At 42.3% G+C, this 26,190-nt stretch overlaps 6 protein-coding genes across 7 annotated transcripts in view; 3 read left to right on the plus strand and 3 right to left on the minus strand.

Moving 5' to 3' along the window:
- RYa-R (RYamide receptor) overlaps positions 1 to 19,881 on the minus strand; it is a 69,778-nt gene extending 49,897 nt beyond the window's left edge. The window contains exon 1 of one of the 2 annotated variants that reach the window (XM_036819712.3): positions 19,508 to 19,881. The gene's annotated coding sequence lies outside the window, so the exon portion shown is untranslated. The remainder of the gene's footprint in view (positions 1 to 19,507) is intronic. The other variant, XM_036819713.3, reaches the window with a different exon arrangement.
- On the plus strand, positions 2,367 to 3,505 carry LOC108016122 (phospholipase A1 2). The gene is made up of 2 exons (XM_036819724.3): positions 2,367 to 2,430; positions 2,486 to 3,505. The coding sequence occupies exons 1-2, from the start codon at positions 2,391 to 2,393 to the stop codon at positions 3,457 to 3,459; spliced, it is 1,014 nt and encodes a 337-aa protein (XP_036675619.3). The 5' UTR covers positions 2,367 to 2,390; the 3' UTR covers positions 3,460 to 3,505.
- LOC108016141 (phospholipase A1) lies at positions 4,438 to 5,670 on the plus strand. Its single transcript, XM_017082756.4, has 2 exons — positions 4,438 to 4,586; positions 4,646 to 5,670. Exons 1-2 carry the CDS (start codon positions 4,547 to 4,549, stop codon positions 5,617 to 5,619), a joined length of 1,014 nt encoding a protein of 337 aa, XP_016938245.3. The 5' UTR covers positions 4,438 to 4,546; the 3' UTR covers positions 5,620 to 5,670.
- Positions 6,085 to 10,465, plus strand: LOC108016158 (proteoglycan 4). The gene is made up of 4 exons (XM_070995932.1): positions 6,085 to 6,235; positions 6,291 to 6,567; positions 6,629 to 7,745; positions 9,390 to 10,465. Exons 1-4 carry the CDS (start codon positions 6,196 to 6,198, stop codon positions 10,380 to 10,382), a joined length of 2,427 nt encoding a protein of 808 aa, XP_070852033.1. The 5' UTR covers positions 6,085 to 6,195; the 3' UTR covers positions 10,383 to 10,465.
- LOC118878120 (uncharacterized) lies at positions 10,752 to 14,095 on the minus strand. Its single transcript, XM_036819573.3, has 2 exons — positions 14,023 to 14,095; positions 10,752 to 13,962 (listed from the first exon to the last, which is right to left on the minus strand). Exons 1-2 carry the CDS (start codon positions 14,054 to 14,056, stop codon positions 10,955 to 10,957), a joined length of 3,042 nt encoding a protein of 1,013 aa, XP_036675468.3. The 5' UTR covers positions 14,057 to 14,095; the 3' UTR covers positions 10,752 to 10,954.
- Positions 19,882 to 20,699: 818 nt separating the features above from the next.
- TwdlC (TweedleC) lies at positions 20,700 to 22,482 on the minus strand. Its single transcript, XM_036819768.3, has 2 exons — positions 22,243 to 22,482; positions 20,700 to 21,853 (listed from the first exon to the last, which is right to left on the minus strand). The coding sequence occupies exons 1-2, from the start codon at positions 22,376 to 22,378 to the stop codon at positions 20,904 to 20,906; spliced, it is 1,086 nt and encodes a 361-aa protein (XP_036675663.3). The 5' UTR covers positions 22,379 to 22,482; the 3' UTR covers positions 20,700 to 20,903.
- Between the last annotated feature and the right edge of the window lie 3,708 nt (positions 22,483 to 26,190).

A 26,190-nucleotide genomic window follows, 5' to 3' on the forward strand; every position in this document is an offset into this window, starting at 1 on the left:
AACTTGGGTAATTTTATCCCGATTTAGACGTGGGATACCTCTATGAGTTTGTGTTTGAATTTTCTAATATTCTACATCCAAATATTTACTTTTTACTAGGGTCAAAATTTTTACCCATTTGCATGTTCGATTTTTCCTTATTTCCAAGGGCTTTCAGTATCGGAACCCAAAACTTGCACTTCTAATTTTCCCAACTTGGGTAATTTTATCCCGATTTAGACGTGGGATACCTCTATGAGTTTGTGTTTAAATTTTCTAATATTCTACATCCAAATATTTACTTTTTACTAGGCTCAAAATTTTGACCCATTTGCATGTTCGATTTTTCCTTATTTCCAAGGGCTTTCAGTATCGGAACCCAAAACTGCACTTATAATTTTCATAACTTGGGTAATTTTATCCCGATTTAGACGTGGGATACCTCTATGAGTTTGTGTTTGAATTTTCTAATATTCTACATTTAAATGTTTACTTTTTACTTTGGTCAAAATTTTGATCCATTTGCATGTTCGATTTTTCCTTATTTCCAAGGGCTTTCAGTATCGGAACCCAAAACTCCACTTCTAATTTTCATAACTTGGGTAATTTTATCCCGATTTAGACGTTGGATACCTCTTCGCGTTTGTGTTTGTATTTTCTAATATTCTACATCCAAATATTTACTTTTAACTAGGGTCCAAATTTTGACCCATTTGCATGTTCGAGTTTTCCTTGTTTCCAAGGACTTTCAGTATCGGAACCCAAAACTGCACTTCTAATTTTCATAACTTGGGTAATTTTATCCCGATTTAGACGTGGGATACCTCCATGAGTTTGTGCTTGAATTTTCTAATATTCTGCATCCAAATATTTACTTTTTACTAGGGTCAACATTTTGACCCATTTGCATGTTCGATTTTTCTTTATTTCCAAGGGCTTTCAGTATCGGAACCCAAAACTGCACTTCTAATTTTCAAACCTTGGGCAATTTTATCCCGATTTAGACGTGGGATACCTCTATGAGTTTGTGTTTGAATTTTCTAATACTCTACATCCAAATATTTACTTTTTACTGGGGTCAAAATTTTGACCCGTTTGCATGTTTGATTTTTCCTTATTTCCAAGGGCTTTCAGTATCGGAACCCAAAACTGCACTTCTAATTTTCATAACTTGGGTAATTTTATCCCGATTAAGACGTGGGATACCCCTATGCATTTGTGTTTGAATTTTCTAATATTCTACATCCAAATATTTACTTTTTACTAGGGTCAAAATTTTGACCCATTTGCATGTTCGATTTTTCCTTATTTCCAAGGGCTTTCAGTATCGGAACCCAAAACTGCACTTCTAATTTTCATAACTTGGGTAATTTTATCCCGATTTAGACGTGGGATACCTCTATGAGTTTGTGTTTGAATTTTCTAATATTCTACATTTAAACGTTTACTATTTACTAGAGTCCAAATTTTGACCCATTTGCATGTTTGATTTTTCCTTATTTCCAAGGGTTTTCAGTATCGGAACCCAAAACTGCACATCTAATTTTTATAACTTGGGTAATTTTATCCCGATTTATACGTGGGATACCTCTATGAGTTTGTGTTTGAATTTTCTAATATTCTACACCCAAATATTTACTTTTTACTAGGGTCAACATTTTGACCCATTTGCATGTTCGATTTTTCTTTATTTCCAAGGGCTTTCAGTATCGGAACCCAAAACTGCACTTCTAATTTTCATAGCTTGGGTAATATTTTCCCGATTTAGACGTGAAATACCTCTATGCGTTTGTGTTTGAATTTTCTAATACTACTTTGTATCTTGTATCTTTGGATCACACATATCAATTACTTATCAAATAAGTACACAATTAGTATTATCTTTTCCATATATATACAATAATAATAAAATGATATCATTACCATATGTACACACCTATCAAGTGATATTTCCTTCTTGATCTGAAGTGTACTAGCAACTGATAAGTTAAATGAGATTTTATTTGAATTATCAATTGCTATCTTACAAAATGTTTAAGTCAGACCATTCATTAAGAAGTTATATTTAACCGCCGTTCGTTGATTTTATGGTTTTTGTTAAAATCAGGCCACCGACGATGTTGTGTAGCGAAAATAAATATGTTTTTTAATGATTTACATTTGACGATGAGCAAATCCGTTTGATATGCCAAAAAAATAAATATGGCCCACGCTCGAGTTTTGGTGTCATAAAAGTTATTCACACGCTTAAATCGATTAGGTAGATTACATTGAAAACCAATGTTATTTATAATGAGTGATAATATTATCAAATAATACCGATCTTAAGTGTGCTAGCTGTTGATAAGTTACAGCGTATAAAAGGCCCGGTAAAATTGGTTTAGCTTACTAGATTCTAAGGAGATATCAATATGCGAGTGGTCATAGCTCTATCGATCTTTTTTGCATCAGGTGAAATTTAAAACAGTCCAGAAAAAAATATGTGCTTATAAATCCTTGTTTTAAGTAAGTGCTCTTCCTTTCGAAGAGCTTGCGAATGATGAGAATGGATGGTTTGTGCCCCAAGAAGATGGTAGTTTTGAATGGATGAACATTACGCACGCCGAGGAGCTTTTAGAGAGCATTGTTCCCGTGGAAGGTCGTTCCAACGAAGTCTCCTTCTACCTGTATACCCAACAGAATCCCACTGAAGGTCAGCAGATTACTGCAGATGCTTCCACAATTGAAGATTCTCATTTCAATAAGGATCATGGCACTCGCTTTGTGATCCATGGATGGAAGGGACGTTACACCGATAGCATGAATGTAGATATTACCAATGCCTGGCTATCAAGGGGCGATTACAACGTAATTGTGGTCAACTGGGATCGCTCTCTATCTGTGGACTATGCCATGTCCGTAAGGGCTGTGCCTGGAGCTGGGACCAAAGTGGGCGAGATGATCGAGTACCTGCACGAACATCACGGCATGTCACTTGAAAGTCTAAAGGTGATCGGTCATAGTTTGGGTGCCCATGTGGCTGGTTATGCTGGCAAGCAAGTTGGGGACAAGAGAGTTCATACAATTGTGGGTCTGGACCCTGCCTTGCCCCTTTTTAGCTACGATACTCCGGAGAAGCGTCTTTCCAGCGAAGACGCCTTCTACGTGGAGTCCATCCAGACCAATGGCGGTGTTAAGGGATTCGTGAAGCCCATTGGGAAGGCAACTTTCTACGTGAGTGGAGGAAAGAAACAACCAGGATGTGGAGTAGACCTTGCCGGAACCTGTTCCCATGCACGATCTGTGCTCTACTACGCCGAGGCCGTCACCAAGGACAGTTTCGGAACCATCCAGTGCCAGGATTATCAGGCTGCCTTGGATAATAAATGTGGCAGCACATTCAGCAGCATTCGCGTGGCAGAGGATAGGAATGCTAACAATGTGGAGGGCTACTTTTACGTGCCTGTTAACAGCGAGGCTCCATTCGGTAAAACCGAATAAATAAGTATCAACAAGATATCAATAAAATGAGCTCCCAAAAAACAAACGGTCTATTTGTGTCGGTTTATCTGCATCATGATAGAAGTCTGAGGGGGTTCTAATCACTGTCACAGAGCCAAATGTTTGGTCGTACGTCAGTGGAAAAGGACAAAAAAACCCATCCTCATTAAAATGCGAGTCGCCATTCATGAAGAGTCTTCCGCAGCAAGTCATGATCACGTCTTCTTTAGATAACATTAATTTTGAATCAATTCGATTATTAGGAGGCAATAATTGCACTACCTCTTCATTATTACAATAACTTATATACATACTAAAAAGCTGTGCTTCTATAAAAAATATTTTAAGACTTGTTGATTTTAATATGTAAAAGTATAAATTAAACTTATCTGAGTACTTTAAGTATCAACATAACATTCAAACACCTGACCAATAGTGACATGAAAAATTTTATTGATAAACAATTTATTTATTTCATAAGCTAATCGCAAAAAGCTTAAGCGATTAATGGTGTATTCATATTTGTCACCAGCTTTGTTGTTATGACAGCGAACATTTGTTGATTACAGTTGACAGGTATTTGAACTTCAAATTTTGAAGCTCACTTTTAATAATAAACCAATTTTAATGAGGCCATTTTATTAAAAGACTAAAGATTTAAATCTTTTCTGAATACCCAGAGAAATTTTTTGACATAAATAACTTTTTAATTTTGACGAGTTGATAGTCTATCTAGGCACATGCAGATGATAATAGCGCTGATTGGATAATACGTCAGCTACTGCTGAAACTGTTGCCTATCAGAAACGTGAAACACTCAAAAGGGCCAAGAGGCCCGAAAGAAATCAATTCAATCAAATTAAATTCAAGATGGACATTCTGCTTAGACCAGATTGCCGAAACACATGTGGCCGCATCCACCACCTTATCGAGGGTAACGAATGGTCCGAGTGGCCAATTCAGTAGCCTATCTCGAGTGGCAAGCTTTGATATGTCTGCGTTTTGATCGGACGATGGGACCCACCTTCCATATAAAGAACCCCCACGCCACCCACAGTTATTAGTTGAAGTTGACTTTGCAGCAATCATGAAACTGTTCTTGGCTCTGGCCTTCTGTGTCCTGGCGGGTAAGGTCCAGAATGGTCCAATCTTAGACCATATATAACTGAACTCGGTATACTTCCAGCTAATGCCGTTGAGGTTCGTGAGAATGGTGAGAACGGATGGTATGTGCCCCAGGCCGATGGAAGCATGGAGTGGATGGACCGCGAGTTCGCCGAGGCCTACTTGGAGACCAAGAACCGCATGGAGGGTCGCAGCCTCCTGAACCCCGTGACTTTCTACCTGTACACCAACAACAACCGCGATTCTCCTCAGGAGATCAAGGCTACTAAGGCATCGATCTCAGGCTCCCACTTTAATCCTGACCACCCCACCCGCTTCACCATCCACGGTTGGTCCTCCGGCAAGGATGATTTCATCAACTATGGAGTCCGCGATGCCTGGTTCACCCACGGTGATATGAACATGATTGCCGTAGACTGGTCACGTGCTCGTTCCTACGACTACGCCTCCTCTGTGCTGGCTGTTCCCGGAGTGGGTGAGCAGGTGGCCAACCTGATCAACTTCATGCGCACCAACCACGGTCTGAACCTGGACAACACCATGATAATTGGCCACAGCTTGGGCGCCCATGTCTCTGGTTATGCGGGCAAGAACGTGAAGAACGGCCAGGTGCACACCATCATCGGTCTGGACCCCGCCCTGCCCCTCTTCAGCTACGATTCCCCCAACAAGCGTCTCAGCTCCACCGATGCCTACTATGTGGAGTCCATCCAGACGGACGGAGGAGCCCTGGGATTCCTGAGGCCCATCGGCAAGGGAGCTTTCTACCCCAATGGAGGAAAGAGCCAGCCCGGATGCGGTATTGATCTGACCGGATCCTGTGCCCACAGCCGATCGGTGATCTACTACGCCGAGTCCGTGACGGAGAACAACTTCCCCACCATGCGTTGCGGTGACTACGAGGAGGCTGTGTCCAAGTCCTGTGGTAGCTCCTACAGCACCGTCCGCATGGGTGCCACCACCAATGCCTACATGGTATCCGGAGATTACTACGTTCCCGTCCGTAGCGATGCTCCCTACGGCATGGGCAACTAAGTCCAATCTGTAGTCAAATAAATTGAATGAAAGCTCTGTGAGCGAAAGCAATTTCTATTGAGCTTTATTCTACTGATACTCGGGGTTACTGTCGTGGATCGCAAGTTTGGGCTATGGCTGTATGACACCTACCTTACAACTATATAGCTTTATTTTTATTGGGTACACAAAGCCTTTAAATGACTTTCAGGAATCAATTTCTTATTTCTTATTTCTTATTGAATTTCTAATAACGAATTTATCGAGGTTTTTCAAATAGTTACTTCTCAAATTTAAACTATTGTTATATTCATGACGCAGTTGTTTTTATTTAAATCATTAACTCATTAGCTAATCTTATATTCTTTTATCTCTAATCTATTAAAACTGTGAAACCCAAAGTTTTGTTAAGTTTCCTAGAATTCTGTTAAGTGTTTATAACGTCACTTTTTCCGGGGGATTTGAATCGCACTGATTAGAAGGGATCTAATCACTTCGCTGTTGTTGCGCAGATTTTAACTTCCAATATGCAGACAAAAGGTATAAATAGTAGTACCTGGTCTAGCCATTAGACCATTCAAGAAATTTTCTTCAACGATGAGATTGTGCTTCCTTGTGCTGAGCTGCGTGATAGCAGGTAAAGACTTAGCACTTTTTATAAAAAAAATTCCGTGACTATAAATCGTTTACAGCCAGCGCCTGGCCCGTTGACCAAGTTTCGGTTCGAGTTCATGGTGTCAACGGATGGTTTGTCCCTCAAAAGGAGGGCGGCCTAAGATGGATTGGCAAAACGGAGGGAGAGCGTCAATTAGAGTATTACGAGGCTCAGGAGGCGTTGGAAGGTCGTTGGTCCACCAACACGGTCAAGTTTTACCTCTACACACTCCAGAATCCCAGCACTGGACTTGAGATTAAGGCCACTAAGGATTCTATCGATGCCTCATTTTTTAATCCCGAAAATCCAACTATGTGAGTGTTTTTAAAAAAATATATATATCTATACATACTATACTAACTAATGTTTCTGCAGAATTACAATTCACGGCTGGAACTCAAACTACAAAGATGGTGTGAACACCAGGATAGCCGACGCCTGGTTCCAGTACGGTGACCACAATATGATTGCAGTGGACTGGTCCCGTGGACGTTCCTTGGAGTACGCCACCTCAGTGGCCGCATGCCCAGGAGCTGGCAAGAAAATCGCAGCACTTGTGGATTTTCTGGTGCAGGAATACGGCATCCGTCTGGACACTCTGGAAGTAGTTGGCTTCAGTTTGGGTGCCCATGTGGCTGGACAAACGGGCAAGCAGGTGACCACCGGAAAGGTGGGCAAGGTAGTGGGCTTGGACCCGGCCTCTCCCTTCATCAGTTACTCCAATACTGAAAAACGACTGCACAGCGATGATGCCGTGTATGTGGAGTCCATCCAGACCAACGGCGCCCTCTTGGGCTTCTCCGAGCCAATCGGAAAGGCTGCCTTCTACATGAACGGAGGTAGGATCCAGCCAGGTTGTGGAATCGATCTAACTGGCAGTTGCTCGCACACCAAAGCTGTGCTGTACTACGTAGAGGCACTGCTGTGGAACAACTTCCCTTCGAAGAAGTGCGAGTCCTACCAGGATGCCAATAAGAACGCCTGTGGCGATCAATACAGTTCTATCTTGATGGGTGCTATAATAAACACATTAGTAGCTGAGGGTATCTTCTATGTTCCGGTAAACAAAGAATCTCCGTACGGAGTTGGAGAAATTAACAATGGTGGCGGAACGTCAGCGCCTCCTGTGACTACCACAGTGGTTTCAACAACAACCAAGAAACCCGAAGAGACCTCTACTACAGCCGAAGAACCAGAAACGACAACCGAGGAGCCCGAAGAATCTTCTTCAACTACCAAAAAACCTGAAGAATCCTCCACTACAACCGAGGAACCAGAAGAGTCGACCGCTGCTCCAGTGGAGTCCACAACCGAAGAGCCCGAGGAGGACTCTACAACATCCAAAAAACCTGAAGATCCCACTACAACCGAGGAACCGGCAGAGACAACTGCTGCTCCAGAGGAATCGACAACCGAAGAGCAAGAGCAGGACTCTACTACAACCAAAAAACCTGAAGATCCCACTACGACCGAGGAGCCAAAAGAGTCGACTGCTGCTCCAGAGGAATCGACAACCGAAGAGCCCGAGGAGGAATCTACAACAACCAAGAAACTTGAAGATCCCACTACGACCGACGAGCCGGAAGAGTCGACCGCTACTCCAGAGGAGTACACAACCGAAGAGCCCGAAGAGGACTCTACAACAACCAAAAAACCAGAAGAACCCACTACAACCGACGAACCAGAAGAGTCGACCGCTGCTCCAGAGGAGTCCACAACCGAAGAGCCCGAGGAGGACTCTACAACAACAACAAAACCTGAAGATCCCACTACGACCGACAAGCCAGAAGAGTCGACAGCTGCTCCAGAGGAGTCCACAACCGAAGAGCCCGAGGAGGACTCTACAACAACCAAAAATCCTGAAGATCCCACTACAACCGACGAGCCAGAAGAGTCGACCGCTGCTCCAGAGGAGTCCACAACCAAAGAGCCCGAGGAGGACTCTACAACAACAACAAAACCTGAAGATCCCACTACGACCGACAAGCCAGAAGAGTCGACAGCTGCTCCAGAGGAGTCCACAACCGAAGAGCCCGAGGAAGACTCTACAACAACAACAAAACCTGAAGATCCGACTACGACCGACGAGCCAGAAGAGTCGACCGCTGCTCCAGAGGAGTCCACAACCGAAGAGCCCGAGGAGGACTCTACAACAACAACAAAACCTGAAGATCCCACTACGACCGACAAGCCAGAAGAGTCGACAGCTGCTCCAGAGGAGTCCACAACCGAAGAGCCCGAGGAAGACTCTACAACAACAACAAAACCTGAAGATCCGACTACGACCGACGAGCCAGAAGAGTCGACCGCTGCTCCAGAGGAGTCCACAACCGAAGAGCCCGAGGAGGACTCTACAACAACCAAGAAACCTGAAGATCCGACTACGACCGACGAGCCAGAAGAGTCGACCGCTGCTCCTGAGGAGTCCACAACCGAAGAGCCCGAGGAGGACTCTACAACAACAACAAAACCTGAAGATCCGACTACGACCGACGAGCCAGAAGAGTCGACCGCTGCCCCAGAGGAGTCCACAACCGAAGAGCCCGAGGAGGACTCTACAACAACCAAGAAACCTGAAGATCCGACTACGACCGACGAGCCAGAAGAGTCGACCGCTGCTCCTGAGGAGTCCACAACCGAAGAGCCCGAGGAGGACTCTACAACAACAACAAAACCTGAAGATCCGACTACGACCGACGGGCCAGAAGAGACTACCGCTGCTCCAGAGGAGACCACAACCGAAGAGCCCGAGGAGGACTCTACAACCACCAAAAAACCTGAAGATCCCACTACGACCGACGAGCCAGAAGAGTCGACCACTGTTCCAGAAGAGTCCACAACCGAAGAGCCCGAGGAGGACTCTACAACAACCAAAAAACCTGAAGATCCCACAACAACCGACGAACCAGAAGAGACGACCGCTGCTCCAGAGGAGTCCACAACCGAAGAGCCCGAGGAGGACTCTACAACAACCAAAAAACCTGAAGATCCCACTACAACTGACGAACCAGAAGAGTCGACCGCTGCTCCAGAGGAGTCCACAACCGAAGAGCCCGAGGAGGACTCTACAACAACCAAAAAACCTGAAGATCCCACTACGACCAACGAGCCAGAAGAGTCGACAGCTGCTCCAGAGGAGTCCACAACCGAAGAGCCCGAGGAGGACTCTACAACAACCAGGAAACCTGAAGATCCCGATACGACAGACGAGCCGGAAGAGTCGACCACTGCTCCAGAGGAGTCCACAACCGAAGAGCCCGAGGAGGACTCTACAACAACCAAAAAACCTGAAGATCCCACTACGACCGACGAGCCAGAAGAGTCGACAGCTGCTCCAGAGGAGTCCACAACCGAAGAGCCCGAGGAGGACTCTACAACAACCAAAATACCTGAAGATCCCACTACGACCGACGAGCCAGAAGAGTCGACCACTGTTCCAGAAGAGTCCACAACCGAAGAGCCCGAGGAGGACTCTACAACAACCAAAAAACCTGAAGATCCCATAACAACCGACGAACCAGAAGAATCGACCGCTGCTCCAGAGGAGTCCACAACCGAAGAGCCCGAGAAGGACTCTACAACAACCAGGAAACCTGAAGATCCCGATACGACAGACGAGCCGGAAGAGTCGACCACTGCTCCAGAGGAATCTACAACTGAAGAGCCCGAAGAGGACTCTACGACAACCAAGAAACCTGAAGATCCCACTACAACCGAGGATCCAGAAGAGACTACTACTGATGCTCCAGAAGTTTCGACAACCGAAGCACCCGAGCTCCCTACAACTACAAAAAAACCCGAGGAGGCCTCAACAACAATAGCACCAGATGTGTCGACTACCGCTGATCCAGTAGATGAAGAAACGACGACCGAAGAGCCTGAGGAGGTATCCACAACTGGCGCTCCAGTAGTTCCTACGACAACCCCTAGACCCACACCTCCAGAAGTTTCCTCAACAACTTCTTTGCCCATCGAGCGCCCTTCAACAACTGAGGGGCCGCCCGAAGTTCCCAACACAACCTGGGCTCCGGAAGTTCCACCAACTAACCCACCTAAGCCCCCTCCGGGCACAAAGAACATTTTCATCTTTAACGTCTTTTTGGTGAACGTAAAAATCGAAAATCACTAAATTCCCGTCCATCAGCGGACGAAAATAATGGCAATATAATCAAAACAATATTGCATACCATTATAAGCTTAACACCAATAAAATGAGAGTTGTTTCTTCTATATTTTATCAAGGGGAATTGACCTAGCTTCTGGAATGATTCACATTGAATAGTAACAGCGATCCCAAATTCCTTGTTATTTTTCAGGTTTATCAGTTCGACCAGTTGATAATTATTGAGACAGAGAACGTGTTGGCTAGTACACAAGTTCGCTTATCACATTAACGCCTGTCACTGCTGCTTTCGATGGAGGCAATAAAAAACTTTCCGAAAAGTCCCAGCTACCAAATGCCTACTTCCCAATTACGGTGAATTATTAACTTGAAACGTATCGTATGAGGTTATTTATTATTCATGCGAATTCAATCGTCTATATATAGGTTATATTCAAGGCGTTAAAGTGTCTGCCTGATGAGAGATATCCACTGTATTTCTCAGGCTCCGAGTCATTGGTATTTTGGTAGAGTTTTGTTTTCGGATTTTGTGATTTTCGTCTTATCGGGTAGAGAACATATTGCTAGATTGTAAATTTCTATTCTGTCTGCTGACAGACTTTATCTACATCAACAAGGCATTCTCTTTGGGGCACATTAAAGTAGTTACCAGGGGGACATTTAAGATTTTCGACATCTCCTTGAATGCATTGTCTGTATCCAGCGCAGTCCTGGGGGTCTTCTTCGCGAGCTCCTTCTTCACAAATTTCGATATTCGTGACACAAATACCCCTCCTATCCACCAAACAGGACTTTGTTGAGAGATCGAAGTAGGAGCCATAGGGGCATAGTTCCTGCACTAGTTGTCCATATTTGCATATTAGATACCCTGCGCAGTTATTTGGATCTAGTTTCAGCTGTCCTTCGAAGCATTTCTCAAGTGGATCAGCACACACTCCATTTTTGTAGGTACTGCAGGTTGGCTCTGGTAAGAACATCGGCGGAGCAGAATCGTCAAGTAGAACTTCTTCCGGGTAATAGTCCTCCCCAGTCTTCACGCAAACTTTATGCTCATCAGCAAGGCAACCTCTTTCGGCCACATTAAAGTATTTTCCATTGGGACATTTAAGATTTACGACCACACCTTGAGTGCATTGTCTGTATCCAGCGCAATTATTGGGATCCTCTTCACGAACTCCTTCGACGCAAAACTTAATGTTGGTGATACAGGTAGCCCTAATATCCACCGAACATATTTTCAATTTGGGATCAAAGTAGAAGCCACTGGGACAGTTTTCCGCCTTCAGTTCTCCATCTGAGCAATTAAGGTATCCTGCACAGTTGTTGGGATCCATTTTAAGCCTTCCTTCTGTGCATTTTGCAAATGGGTCATAGGGAGTGGTAGTCTCCAGAACGGATATAGTAGTTGGGGAATCAGTAACATTAATCTTCGCAAATTGATCCTGATCTTCCTTCTTTAACTGGTCACATACTTTATTCACGTCAATAAGGCAATCTCCTTGTGTAATATTAAAGTATTTGCCCTGGTCACATTTCACTTTCTTAATCTCACCTCGAATGCATTGTCTGTATCCAGCACAATCTTCGGGATCTTCTTCGAGAGAATATTCAATACAAAATGTATTATCAGGGATAGTAGTACTTGTATTTCCTATTGAATTGCTGATCTCATTGGAAGTGGATGTCTGCAAAGCAGAATTAGTAGTTTGCCAACTGGAAACAGTACTCGTTGTATATTGATATTCAAGCAATTCAGCAGGACTGCTGATCTCATTGGAAGTGGATGACTGCAAAGCAGAATCAGTAGTTTGCCAATCGGAAACAGTACTCTCTGTATATTGATATTCAAGTAAATCAGCAGGATTGTTGATCTCATTGGAAGTGGATGACTGCAAAGCAGAATCAGTAGTTTGCCAATCGGAAACAGTACTCTCTGTAAATTGATATTCAAGCAAATCAGCAAGACTACTCTCCGTTATCAGGGGCCAATCGGATGTAGTACTTTCCGTATATTGAAGCAAATTGGCACTATGAATTTCCGCAATATTTTTTTTTGCGTATTCAGGACCCTCTGTATAAGTTCTTTCGTCATGTTCAGGACTCTCTGTATAACCAGGCAAGTTGGTTGAAGTTCTTTCGTCATGTTCAGGACCCTCTGTATAACCAGACAAGTCGGTTGAAGTTCTTTCTGCATACTCAGGACCCTCTGTATAGCCAGGCAAGTCAGTTGCAGCACTCTCCGTATATCGAAGAAAATTGGCAGTTGTAGTTTCCGTTCCTTGATCAGGAGTAGTACTATCAGTTTGCTGCTCGATGTCAGTGGTACTTTCCGTATACTGAGGTTGTACATCCTCCATGTCGAAACTCAAGTCAACTACAAGTCTTTCCGCATATCGAATCAAATTGGCAACAGTGGTTTCCGTAGATTCATCATCAGTAGTACTTTCTCGGTCGCGGTCAGCAACAGTACTTTTCGAATATGGAGGTTCTACTTCGACAATGTCAACTTCGTCATCTGACTTTACACAAACTCCTACCAAATCAAGCATGCATTCTCCCTGAGTCTCGTTGAAATAACTTCCAAAAGCACATTTGAGATTTTCGGTTTTACCTTGAATGCATTGAGTGTATCCAGCACAGTTGTGAGGATCTTCTTCCCGAACTCCTTCAATACAATGTTTGATCTTAGTGACACAAACACCCTCACTGTCCACTAAACAGGTTGCCAACTTTGGATCGTAGAAGGATCCACTAGAACACTGCTCCTCCACGAACTCTCCATCTATGCACTTAAGATATCCTGCACAATTATTGGGATCTAAATTAAGCTGCCCTTCAGTGCATTTAGCTGGAGGCTCAACACACACTCCATTTAAATCAACGGTGCAGACTTTGTAGGTGGGTTCAAAGTAACTGCCACTGGGACAGCTTTTAGTTTCAAGTTTTCCATTCTGACAGTTGAGATAACCAGCGCAGTTACTGGGGTCCACCTGCACTTCACCTTCGTTGCACTCACTTGATGGAGATGAACAAACACCATTCTCATCCAGCTGGCAGAGTTTAAAAATGGGTTCAAAGTAGCTACCACCGGGGCACTTTTCCTTTACAACGACTCCACCGATGCAATTCAGATATCCTGCACAATCGTCCGAATCCGCTTGTAGTTCTCCCTCCACACATATTTCCCTCTGAGATTTGCAGGACCCTCTATGATCCATACGGCAACTTTTTGATATTCCGTTAAAGAAACTTCCATCAGGGCACCTTTCCCTCACCAGGTTTCCATGAAGGCATCTAAAATATGTCACACAATCCTTAGAATCCTCAAAAAGATCTCCATTGAAACATTTTCTTCGAGATGTAGGGCAGACACCAAGCTCGTCCACCACGCATATCTCATTATTTTTTTCAAAATAACTCCCATTGGGACAATTAAAGTGCACAGTTTCATCATCGAGACACTGAAAATAGCTGGCACAATCGTCGGCATCAACAGCTACAAAACCCTCTGTACATTTTACAGAGTCCTTAATGACAGAGCTTATAGATGGATGTATCAGACAAATAAATGCCAACATACAATAACCTAAGCCAGGAAAAAATCCATTAGTTTCCTTGAGAATCTATTTTTGGAGCGTGTTCTCACCTTTGTAAATCATCCGTACTTGTTGCAACTTCATTTTCCTATATTTTTGCAATGAGACCCCCTCAATGCAATTTCTGCTTTTATATTGCAGCTCCATTAGCTCTGTTGTCACTCTTGATAAGATAGAGTTATGACCTTAACACAAAGAACTTACATATGTTCCGTCATAAGTGGCAAATAGAAAATGTGTAAGGAAAACCTCTCGAGTGACTCAGCAACTAAATTATTATTAGAAGGTAAATAATAGTTCAAACAAACAATAACGTATCCATAATATCTCAAATAACCAAAGGGACAGCTGAAAAGGGTTTAGCCTGGGACAACCCAAATTAAAATAAGTTTTATTACAAAGTGAAAACGAAAATATTCACAACAATGAATGACAAGACCCGGACTGTGTAATCCATGGTTGAGTTCACACTTTGTGTCCACTGATTTGCATATTTTCATCAGTTAGTTACCCCACTTGTTCGAGTTGAGGTTTCCCGGGGATAGCAACTAAGGATTTAACATACGAAAAGAGCCCAGGAGTTGTTGCTTTTTGGGCAAAGGTCAAAGGGATCTGACGAGCCAAAAATACATCTAACACATTCCAGTTGCCCAGGGGGTCATTATTCACTTTAAGACAAGCATCCTCTAGCCAAATAATTTACCTTTCACTACCACTCTAAAATTTATCAAAATACAGGTGGTTAGTCGACGTTTTCACCCATTTTCCGTCTGTTTTCGGGACAGTTCGGTGGAAAACATTTGAAAAACTCGTTTGTTGCGGTTGAGCATTTCGGTATGCCAAACTACAAAACCCGCACCCAATTGAAAGCCAATAAATATTCTCTTTGTTTTTCTAAAGCAAATCGTTCACTGACTAACCTTTTTAGACGAAATTCTCTAGTGTTTTTAGTGGTTCGGTTCCCAAATGACTTAAAAGGTAAACAAAAAATACGCTTCTAACCAACTAATGACACTAGCCGTCGGTTGGACAACCACTAAAAAATGTCAACAATTGTCGCAGCTCTGGGAATTGAACCCCACTCTTCTCTACTTTTACTTTTTGTAAAAAAGAAAAATAACATTCCCATGAGAGTAAATTGAAATGTCATTAGCCTTTCTTAAACAAGGAATATTTTTGTATAGTACTTAAACATTTTTCTAGAACCATTTAAATAATGATTTAAATCATTTTATTTTTTCAGCAGGGTTTTTCTCTTCGTGCATTTTCACGTTAAATAAGGACAAAGGCTGTTTGTGAATCCATTCCTTCGGCTCAGTTGTCTTACATAATGAGGAACATTTCTATAGAATGCCTGTCCCCCACAACAGCTGGAATAATTCTCAAGGCAATGTCAAAGGCCAATGCATTCTTCTGGGAACCAATTCAAAATCTAGAAATTAAAACAGGGGCCACTAAAAGGCTGACGTCTCTTTCCATTTCACTACTCTTTGCAACGCAAAACTCACATAAAATGCTAAATTTGGTGAATTTATTTCTGATTACATTTTATTATCCTTTGGTATGGCACTCCATGCGTGGACCAAGGTTTTTTTTTTCTGGGTAAAAAGTGTTGAAGAGCGATTACCCCAAAGCAAATTGGACTTTCCACATGCATAAACTCTTCACCTCACTATAATATAAAATTCGTCGAATCACTTTGAACGCCATAAAATTCTCGCAAAAAAGTGAAGCACATTTGTATAATATTAACAGGTTCTGAAGCATTGAACCTTATCCTTATAAATAAATATCTTCCATACGACAGCATGCATAAATAATTCACAAAGGATCTGATTCGCCCACTTATTGCATGCTCCTAAAATGTGAAAAATCTGTGACTGTATTTATTTCTATTTCATTTGCATATAACTTGAGCCCGCCTGCCCTAAATCTCAACTTGCCTTTGGAGGAATGCCGTAGGATTCGTGAAAACGAAAAGGTCAGTCTGTACACAAATCGCTGAATGACTTGAAACTTTTGGGCAGATAAACAAAACTCTAAGAGAAAACTTGATGGAAAAGAATTTTTAATATTGGGAGCTGGGCTTGCATCAATCTCAGTCTCAGTGCATCCTGCAGTTTTGTTTATGGGATTATCCCGAAAGCCGTTTGAGATGAGCTCACAAACTTAATATCTCCCGCCGCCTCTGCAGAAAACAATTTTATAAACACCCACTGGTTTTTTTTTGTCCCTGCAGTCAGTCAACTGTTTGAAAGTTTCGGACCGGTGCTTTTGTGTGTATTTTGAGTGTAAACAAATTCAATTTGTTGCTGTCATATCGTTGCTCTGGTTATCTTACTAAACATGTTTGCAAAATTCTTCGCAGCATTTTAAGTGCTTTGAAACAAAACTCAAGTCCTAGTAAACAAAACAGGCACAGCAAAAACGTCACCAAAAAGATACAATATTTTTTACAGAATAAGCAGCTTGAGCATATTTATTCCAGTTGCCCATTTAATTTTGTTTACTACGCTGTTTTTAAAGTCTGCCCAAATATTCTACTACTCAACCTGCACTAAACCAGAAACAATTGAATGCTTTTGTTATCGGTAAAATTTTAATTAGGAATACAATTTATGTTAGGCCAAAAATTGAACATATCAACAAAAACAACTTCCAATTTCAGCTCTGATTTGCTTAAATCAAAATGAAAAACAAGGGAGAACGCTATAGTCGAGTACCTCGACTATCAGATACCCGTTACTCAGCTATATGGAGATATGCAAGCAGCAAAGCGAGATTAAAATGCGCCACCTACCGGCGGTATACAGATTTAAGCGTTATGGGCGTTAGAGTGGGCGTGGCAAATTTTTTTTTGGATCAATCGATAGGTATTGACGAGACCAATACATTTCAGTTAAAATTTTTTATCTAGCATGAAAATTGTGGGCGTCACAGGGTTTTGCGGTTTGTGGGCGTTAAAGTGGGCGTGGCAAACTTTTTTTTGGGTCAATCGATAGGTATTGATGAGAACATTACATTTCAGTTAAAATTTTCTATCTAGCATCAAAACTGTAGGAGCTACAGTTTTGGGCGGTTTGTGGGCGTTAGAGTGGGCGTGGCAGTCTACTGAAACAAACTTGCGCTGCGTAGGAAGCTCAGGAATCTGCACGCCAAATCTCAATAGCCTAGCTCCCATAGTTTCCGAGATCTCAGCGTTCATCCGGACAGACGGACAGACGGACAGACGGACATGGCTAGATCGACTCGGCTAGTGATCCTGATCAAGAATATATATACTTTATGGGGTCGGAAACGCTTCCTTCTGCCTGTTACATACTTTCCGACGAATCTAGTATACCCTTTTACTCTACGAGTAACGGGTATAATAAAACATACTTCCAAAAATTGACTGCCTCGTGGCAGTGTTTGCAAACAAATGCTAATTGATCAATGCAAGCCGTAAAGTAGAGAATCATGTATTTTGCCAGAAAAAAGATTATTAAAATCCAATCAAGAACAAACCAAATTCTGTTCCTCCTGAAATAATGAACAAATGTTCATTTCAGATGGGGAACTTAGTACTTTATTTTGTGTTCTCGCCATGTTGAACATGAACCTTTAGAAAGCAAATGTCGTTTGATACCGAGATATCAAAAAACGAACCAATATTTAACAACGAATTGTTTATTTTGGAGCTTTTGCAATATTTGTAGTTTGCCACAAGCTAGTTTATTTACGAAATAAAATGACATGGACCCTTGTCAAATCATTGGCACTGTATTTCATAACGAAAAAAGAAAATAAAATGGTGATGTAAACGCACTTCAAACTTACAAAATATTTTGGTTAATTAAAAAGATTTATTGAAGTTAGCTTCACTTTTCCTATATGTTCCTTGCAATTTCTTAAACAATTTTGTACAGTCAAATATTTTTTTGACACATTAAATTTTCTTTATTCCCTTCAATTTTGTTGGTACACAAGTACAACAAGTAAAAATCTTGTTGATTGGTATACATAAATTCATTTTCCTGGCGTAAAAATTGAAAAAATCTCAAAAGGAAAAAGTAACAAGTGGGGGAGGTCAGTGGTAAATTCGAGCCCAAAAAGCGCTGTCAAAAATCCAAGCGAACATGCAAAAAATGATGGAAACATGGATGTCTCATATTGAATTTTTTATTATTTGCCGCCAATAATATTGATTTTGGCAGCTGCTTCCGATCAACCAGGACATATGCAAATCCCACAAATCGGTAAGTGTACTTTGAATCAATAAGCCAAAATTCGCATCATGTAGACAAGGCAAACAGATAACATAGTGTCAAAGAAGGCAATAAATCTGCTAAGCACCAGGCAACACGCGTCGACATTAAAACGACACATAAACCGAGCCAAGAGTGTCGAGCCAGAAAAGTGGCTAAAAAAATCTGGCTCAAAGCAATCTACCAGCTTAAATCAAGCGCAGGACAATTGAAGCTGAGACCCCCATAGGAATTCCCAAAAAAAAGGAGACAAATTGATGATGAAGTTGGGTTTAACCTTTAAAAAAGCTGGAATGCATGGGCGAAATTTCTATACAAGGACTTAGCCTTTAAAGCTGCGTCATTTTGGTAGCATTCTGCATAATTTACAATTAACCCAGCCACACATTGTTGTCCACGAAAGTAAAATGGATGGGTAACTTAGGGGCTAAGACCGGCTAAAGTCCCTTACATGCAATATTTACAACGACAGCAGCGACAATGTGGCAAATGCTTTATATTTTTTATGTCCAGCTGAACTACAGCTCCTGCAGCACAAGAAACTGCTGATTGATGTTGTTTCCGGCAAGGACCCGGGATAATGTAATACAAAATGGGAATTTATAAAGAAATTGTATAGCCTTCAATTTATAAAGAGCATGTAAGCAATGAGTTTTCTTAAGCTTAAACAGATTAAATGAAGGAAAGCTGAAAAATAATAACCACAAAGTGGGTTTTATTTCTGGGAAGTTGCACTTATCTTGGCAGAAATACACTAGTTAATTTTTAATAAGATTTAATACAACTATTTCTAGAAAAGGAAAAACGACTGAAATTGCTATTAAGATTTTGTCAAGGCTTAAATTAAATATTTAAAACTTTAATTTGAGACTTTTTCAACGTTTAAATGCAATACAATTCTTGCAGAATAAATCTGAAAAATTGCCCTGAAAAAATGTGCATGAGCACATGTGAGCTGAATATTTTAAAAATTTATTTAACTTTTTGACGTGAATTGACACTGTGAAGTGGGACGCAAAATGGGTTGAATTGACAGGCTCTTGTTCGTAGCGGTTGAATCTAATTTAACACATATGGCAGGCGCACCAAAGTCTCGAAACCTTTATTGACTGAACTAGGTGAGTTTGCCTGCAACTCGTCCATGATTTCTGGTCATGTGTTCGGAATTAATCCCACCCAGAACCGAGCAGATGTGTGAAACTCAGCCAAATGCTAACGAGCGGAAAAAACAGAAGCCGGCGGAGAGGACAATCTGATTAGCAGGTAAACAAAGCTCATTACAACTCACCTGGTGCAGTGCAGCGGGCAGGAAGGGAGCCCCCGAGATGGTCAGTCTATGCGGACAATGTCAATGTCAATGCCAGTTTAAATGGCCCAAAACAATGGCCCACACTTTCACTTGCACTCACTCACTTTCGCGTATTGCGTATACGCACCGTTTTACGCCTGGTAATAGTCGAAGTTTATTAATTGTTTATTGTTTGCCGATTGTTTTTTCACTGTTTATTGCCACTCAGCGCAATAAACTGAATGGCTGTTTTTTAATGGGCTTAGAAGTCCGTTTTCAGATTCGAATTCGCAAACGATTGGGGAAAAGTTCAAGGAGCACACGCCCATTAACGATGCGACTCGCGCGAGCACAAAAAGCGAACTAAATGTGCCGCCGCACTTTTCATCCGACTTTTCTGGCGGACTGACTGATGATCAGCCGGCCACGAAACTCGGGCATTCGGGCCACCCAACATCGGGCTCCTTTTCCTTTTTCCGGCTTTTTCCACCCACATGTTGCCACATCGCTTTGCGCAGGCACCGGAATCCAAAACACAACCAACTGTTCGATTTGGCGGGAAATCTTGGCAACATGTTGCTGTGGCCATAATCCTCCTCCTCCTACTTGCTTACCATTTTGGCCATTACTATTACGATTATTGGCCGAGCAGAGCAATGAGGAAAGCCATCAACAGCCTACCGCAGAAATTAACAAATCGTAACGCAATTATGCAGGCTGTAAATCCGCCAAGGTCACGTCTTCACTCAGGGTCAATTATCATTTCGGCCGGCATTTTAGCCATCATTAAACCACTCAAACGAAAAATTCATTGCTGTTTTTTTGATTCACATGTTGATAGAGTGGGCCATTTGTTGTGCATTAAAGAAAGTATGAATTGGTATATAAGAAAAAGAGTTTCAGATAGCAATTGATTTTTAATGAAGTAGAGAGTACCTTATACTAAGTTTGAATAGGAAATAAGAACTGATAATATATATTAAAAGATAATAACTAGATGTTTATGGATTAGGTAGCTAAAAGAGTTCAAGAGAGAGAGTAACAATAAAATTATATGTAGTAATTTTTTGGCAGTAGTAGTAGGCATAAATAAAGAAAATGTTTAAAATAACATTTTATAAGTGATTTTTAATTAACAAAAAGGAGTAAAAAACGTTTTTCTTTTTTTTAAATTCGATATTTATTATCTACTCGACTTTATTAAAACAAATGTAACAAGTTTTACAAACGAACAAACAACGATATGTGCATGTGAGGGGAACATTGCATGTGGCACGTGTGCATGTGTGAATTGGGAACAGGGGATTGGGCTGAGGTGCATCCAATGGACATTCGACTATGACAAAGTGTGAAATTGGCTAGGGCATCACTGCCTTCTCATCGCCCGGGTCTCACTTCACTTCAGCTTCTTGAGGAAGAAGCGGTTGGGAGGACCGTAGCTGGCGGCGGGCACGTGGGATGAGATGGGGGCCAGGCGCTGCTCGGGCTGCTGCTGCTCCTCCACGACGATGGGCGCCATCGAGGGCTCCTCGCGGGCCAGGTTGGCGGAAGCGGTGGCGGGGGGCAGGTACTGGTTGGAAGGAGCGGACAAGGTGGTCTGCACCTCCTCACCGGTGTAGGCAGCGGCGGTGGGTGGGCCATAGACAGCAGCGGGAACGGCTGGCTGCTCCACCTCCGGCTCGGGAGCCAAAGTAGTGGGTGGCAGGACATCGGCGACCTCGGCCAGAGGAGCAAAGTCCTCGGCGGTGGCCTGGCGGGGCTCCATCTCCGCTGGCGGGGGTCCATAGACGGGGGCCTCCTCCTTCTTGGTCTTGTACTTGATGAAGTACACCTCCGGCTTCGAGGGCTTGGTGGGCGGTGCCGTCGGGATCACGATGTCCTGCTCCTGCTCCGGCTTCTTGTGCAGCACATAGATCAGGGTCTTCTCCTCGTTCTGGGGTGGTGGCGGCACCACTGGCTGACGGATGGCCGGGGCAGATGGCGCCTTGATGAACACGATCTTGTAGTGCTTCTGCTTGGGTCCCTGCTGGTGGTGGACACGCGTCTGGATGGCATCCTCCTCTTCGAAGTCCTTGGGCGGCACATGGACGTAGATGTGTTTGTGCACCTTGGTCTCCTGGGGGCCGTTGTTGTAGCCACTGGCATGCTGGACTCCGGACAGGCGGTGGGCCATGTTGTAGCTGTCATCGTAGGCATTCAGGGGCTGTGCGGCGGCAGTGGGAGCCACTTGCTCGATGGCCTCTAGTTGCATTTGTGGTGGCAGGTAGGTCTGCTGGGGGGCAGCGAAGTTGGCGAACGACTGCTCCTGGGGCAGGGACTGGTAGATCTGAGGGGGCACGGGGTGAACTGGTGGGAAAAAGGGAAAAATTTGATTAAATATTGGATTTATATGGATCATTATTTAAGGAAAATCCTTTTAAGATACAGTATCTTTGCATACAAAAACCGGTTTTTCTAAATGTATAATTGCAAAATAATTTTTAATATTAAATTTAATAAAAAAGTATAATTAAAGTCAATGAATATAATCAAATACTATGATATTTAATTGCAGTTCCAAAAAAAATATGATCAATTATTATGTTTTGAACACTAAGAGTTTTTACTTTACTTTACTTTACTTTGTAATCTTCGACTTATCATAAAGATATAATATAAAGCTTTTGAATTAGAACTTTTCCAAATTGAGATGGCAATCCCTTATAGACAATGTTGTTTTATCCCTCGGCACTCACCATTTAGTGGCAAAGCCCGCTGGCTCTGCTGCTGGGGTAATCCGTGGTAGGAGTAGGGGGATGGGGGCTCAGGGCGACCCAGAGTGGTGGCCACCAGGGAGGCCACGCACACAACGAACAGCGACGAGACACGCATATTGCTCCTGGTAATCGAAATTCCTTGGCTGCTAAATAAACCCGTAATCCTTTGGCTCGATGGGATGCTTCGCTGGAGAAGCACGATGCTCGACTGATGCTGACTTGGTCGCCGCTGCCCGAATTTATATGATTCGATGTTCGAAGCTGAGTGCTCAAGATCTCATTACAAAAGGTAAACGAAAAATGAATTCAATTAAGCATCAAAAGAGACGCGAAGAGCGACGGATGAACTTGGCCAAAAGCGACGAAGAGGCAAGATATAGATACCAATGCAGAGAGGAGTCTGCGACACGTGTCTTTTGGGTTCACAAGCGAGAAATTAGAGCAAACCCGGCTGCAAATTTAGTCTGCCAACAGGGGGCAGCCCCATAGTCCAAAATCAACGCCCTGGGCCTACAATCATCCATATAGTTTGTGTAACACTCTCATACGAGTATCTCATGTCTTGTATCTTGTATCTCATATCTCTCATCCATAAGATGCAGCTGCCGCAACCTTCGCCGAAGAGCGCCAAGTGTTATTTTCACAATTGGAGCGCACTTAAATCGCTGGCTCGAAATCGAAAGTGACCCACGATTACACACTCGACCGAGTCCCATTGATGAAGTTCATTCATGTGACGCCTCGAGGAACTTGTTTGTCCAGTTTGGACCTCCTCGCCAGCCGGGTCAAGTGATTCCCCGGGCATCCGGCACAAAGTTAATCCATATTTTCACAGGATTAGCTTAAAACCTACAAAACGGACAATAAAAATGGGGCAACACAGTTATTGTTAGTATACAGATTTTTAAGTCCAATTTAAAATATTACTTTACTGCATATTGCCATAATGAATATTCCTTAACGTTAAAAATATTATTCTCATATTAAAATATATAACACATTTGTACATCCCGCCTTAAAATCATTATATTGTCATTTCTAACAACCATTGCATTAGTACATAAAACAATATTATTTAAAGTTTCCTTTTATAAACACTCAAAAAGAGCCCAGTCATGGTCCATAATGCACTTTACTAAGGCTTACAGCCCATTCTTAGCCCTGACATATTCGTCGTACAACTAAAAATACACCCAGTCATCAGACCAAAAATAACACAATAAAGAAGGGCTTTTCAAGGCCAGTTCATAATTTCCCCCAACTGTCAACGGCGGACACTTTCAACACCTACGACAACAATTACGAAACAATCGTAACAAAATCAAAATCAATTTTCAAATTGAAGCCTAACATTAAGCGTTGAAAACGAAATCGAAACAATAAGTAATAAAACAAAACATCAGCTACCCAAATAAAGAGAATAGCGAGCGGCGTTTAATTGGATTTGGTGCACAAAACACGGCGATGGATCGAAAGTAAACAGACCCAGCTGAATCGAGACACTTGTCCACTTTGCTGTCCACACACAGAAATCATAAATCGTAATTGCAGACGACGCATCTCAACGCAGCCAGCTGGAGAAATGTCGAGTGCCTGTACCGACATATGTTACTTATGGGTATGGCTATGGGTATACCTGTAAGGTGGTACAAGAAGCTGGGGGGCGTACGTAATGGCAACAAGGTTTCGGGGCTTTACGTCACCGATCGAATCGATTGGAAATTGGTGCACTTGGCCACCGATGAAGAAGCCCAAAGAGTCAGCCTCTGACATGGGCATGAAGGGCTCGTCTCGTTAAAAAACATTGCAGGGATGCAAAGATGAATGGATCTTAAAACTAGAAAATAATGCGAAAAACTGACATTTAAACGATTTTTTTTATTACAATGCAAGAAGCGTTTAGAAAAATCAGTAACTTGGATCGATTTTTATGTCCTTAATATTAATTCAGTCAGATATTTAGATTCATTTCAAGCCCAGGAGCTAATAACTATCTTCAACTGAGATAAAGGATTATTTTTTAATCATGTTAATAATATTTTTTTAAAGAGATATGTTGCCCATTAACATAATACATTTAATGAAGAATAATACGAAAACAATGTACCTTATGAGAAAAAATTTAGTCGGGCCCAAGAATATATATTTTTCCATCCCTGGCGAAGAGAAAGAGTGAGAAAGACCCAAAGGAGCTGCCGCAGATTGTGTCATCGATTGTGTTCGAAACTTGGTGAAAACCAGGTCAACAGTGCAGTAGCACATCCACATCCATGAGTTATTGATTTGCGCCGATATCCGATCTCCTGCCCTTCTCCTCTTGGCATTGGCTTTGTCTTCTTTTCTTTTTTTTTTTAGGTGCCCTTCGCATCGGTTCCATTGACATTGCCGGGGAGTTTCGACCCTCTTCGGGGGGAATTTCCATCGGAGCAGCTTAAAAATAGACGGAGCGAGCGGGGATGCGACTCTTGACTTGCCACTTGTTGCACTCAAGTGCCACGAACAGCAAAAGCCATAGAAGAAGCACAACAGTCAACACGAAGGGGCAGAAGCTTTGGGGCTTTGTCATTGAGATGTGGGCCCACAAGTCGATTAGTTGGCCAATGGCAGTGGAGAGGCGCATTCCAGCGCCGGAGAATACGTAGGTCATACGACTTTAAAATCGGAGCAAAAGAAGCTGCGAACCTTGTGGTTTAAGTGGACATAGTGATACGGATACCTATCCTAGAAGTGGGCATACTATTATTAAGACATTAAGATGGCCTACAAATTCACTTTCTTAAATTATGTAATAACTTAAAAATATGCGCTTTTACATTTACATCAATTAACACCCAAACAAATTCAAGTATAAACATTACTCGCTCTCTTTTCTCACCCCAAACCTGAAATTAACCCAAGCAATAATAATTTTGACTTCCACATAAAATGACTTACTGATTTCCGAGAAATGCTCTCGACTACCAAATTAAATAATTTTTATTACACTCCAAAGCAAGTGTATTTTTACTTTTACCACAACACAACACCGAAAATAAAAAGGCAATGCAAACATAACATGCAAATCATGCTCCAAAAAGTTTATAACAACAAATGATCGCAAGTATATGTTATATATTTTAACTGGGTCTTCCAGCCCACACTCTGTAAATTATGACAAATGGCGAATAAATGTGCTCCTATTTCCTCCCCGTTCCCCTCGCTTTCAATACGTTGACAAATCGTTCGGCTAAGAGACTTAATAGCTAGCCCCGGAGGAGCAAAATGATGATGATTACAGCGATCGGCGTCCGTCGATTATCTCGTTAATTAGAGGGGGCAGAGAAGAAGAGCGATTTTGCACCGCTTGCCATTCCGCCCCATCAAGGTCATCCGATTTTAGCACAATTATCGCGGAAGGCCCTTATCCCAGCCCATCATCATCGCCTCCGGTTTTATGTAACTCACTTACAACCGGTGGGAAGTAATTAAAATTGGAGCAAGTCGAGTACTTTTTTTATTAACGAGGGTGTTTTGATGGTTGCCGTGTCTGGGTTCCTAAGGCAATGTTAATGAGGCTAATACCAGACTTGGTCGCTGAAATAAAGGAAATACAGTGGTTTTAGAATGAGTTAAATATTTCTCAAGTCTGCGTATATATAGCATTAAGTGCTGTGGATTAGTCATCAAAGTAACTGGTAAAAATACAATTTAATTAGATATTTTATGGACTTAGGAATACCTGAAATGGTTTCCTTAAGGGGAAAACCCACCTTAATTGTACAGGATTTTACAGGACTTGCTCTCTTAGTTTTTAAAGATAAACCAAGGATAACAGCGTTTTTGAATGGGTCTTTTTAGGTAAGGCCTAACCAAATTGAAGACCACTTGCCATGGAACAATTGTTTTCAACATGTGGTCAAATATTGACATTGAATTATAATGCCCATT

The sequence above is a fragment of the Drosophila suzukii genome, chromosome 3 (assembly GCF_043229965.1).
Source record: "Drosophila suzukii chromosome 3, CBGP_Dsuzu_IsoJpt1.0, whole genome shotgun sequence".
Taxonomy (NCBI): domain Eukaryota; kingdom Metazoa; phylum Arthropoda; class Insecta; order Diptera; family Drosophilidae; genus Drosophila; species Drosophila suzukii.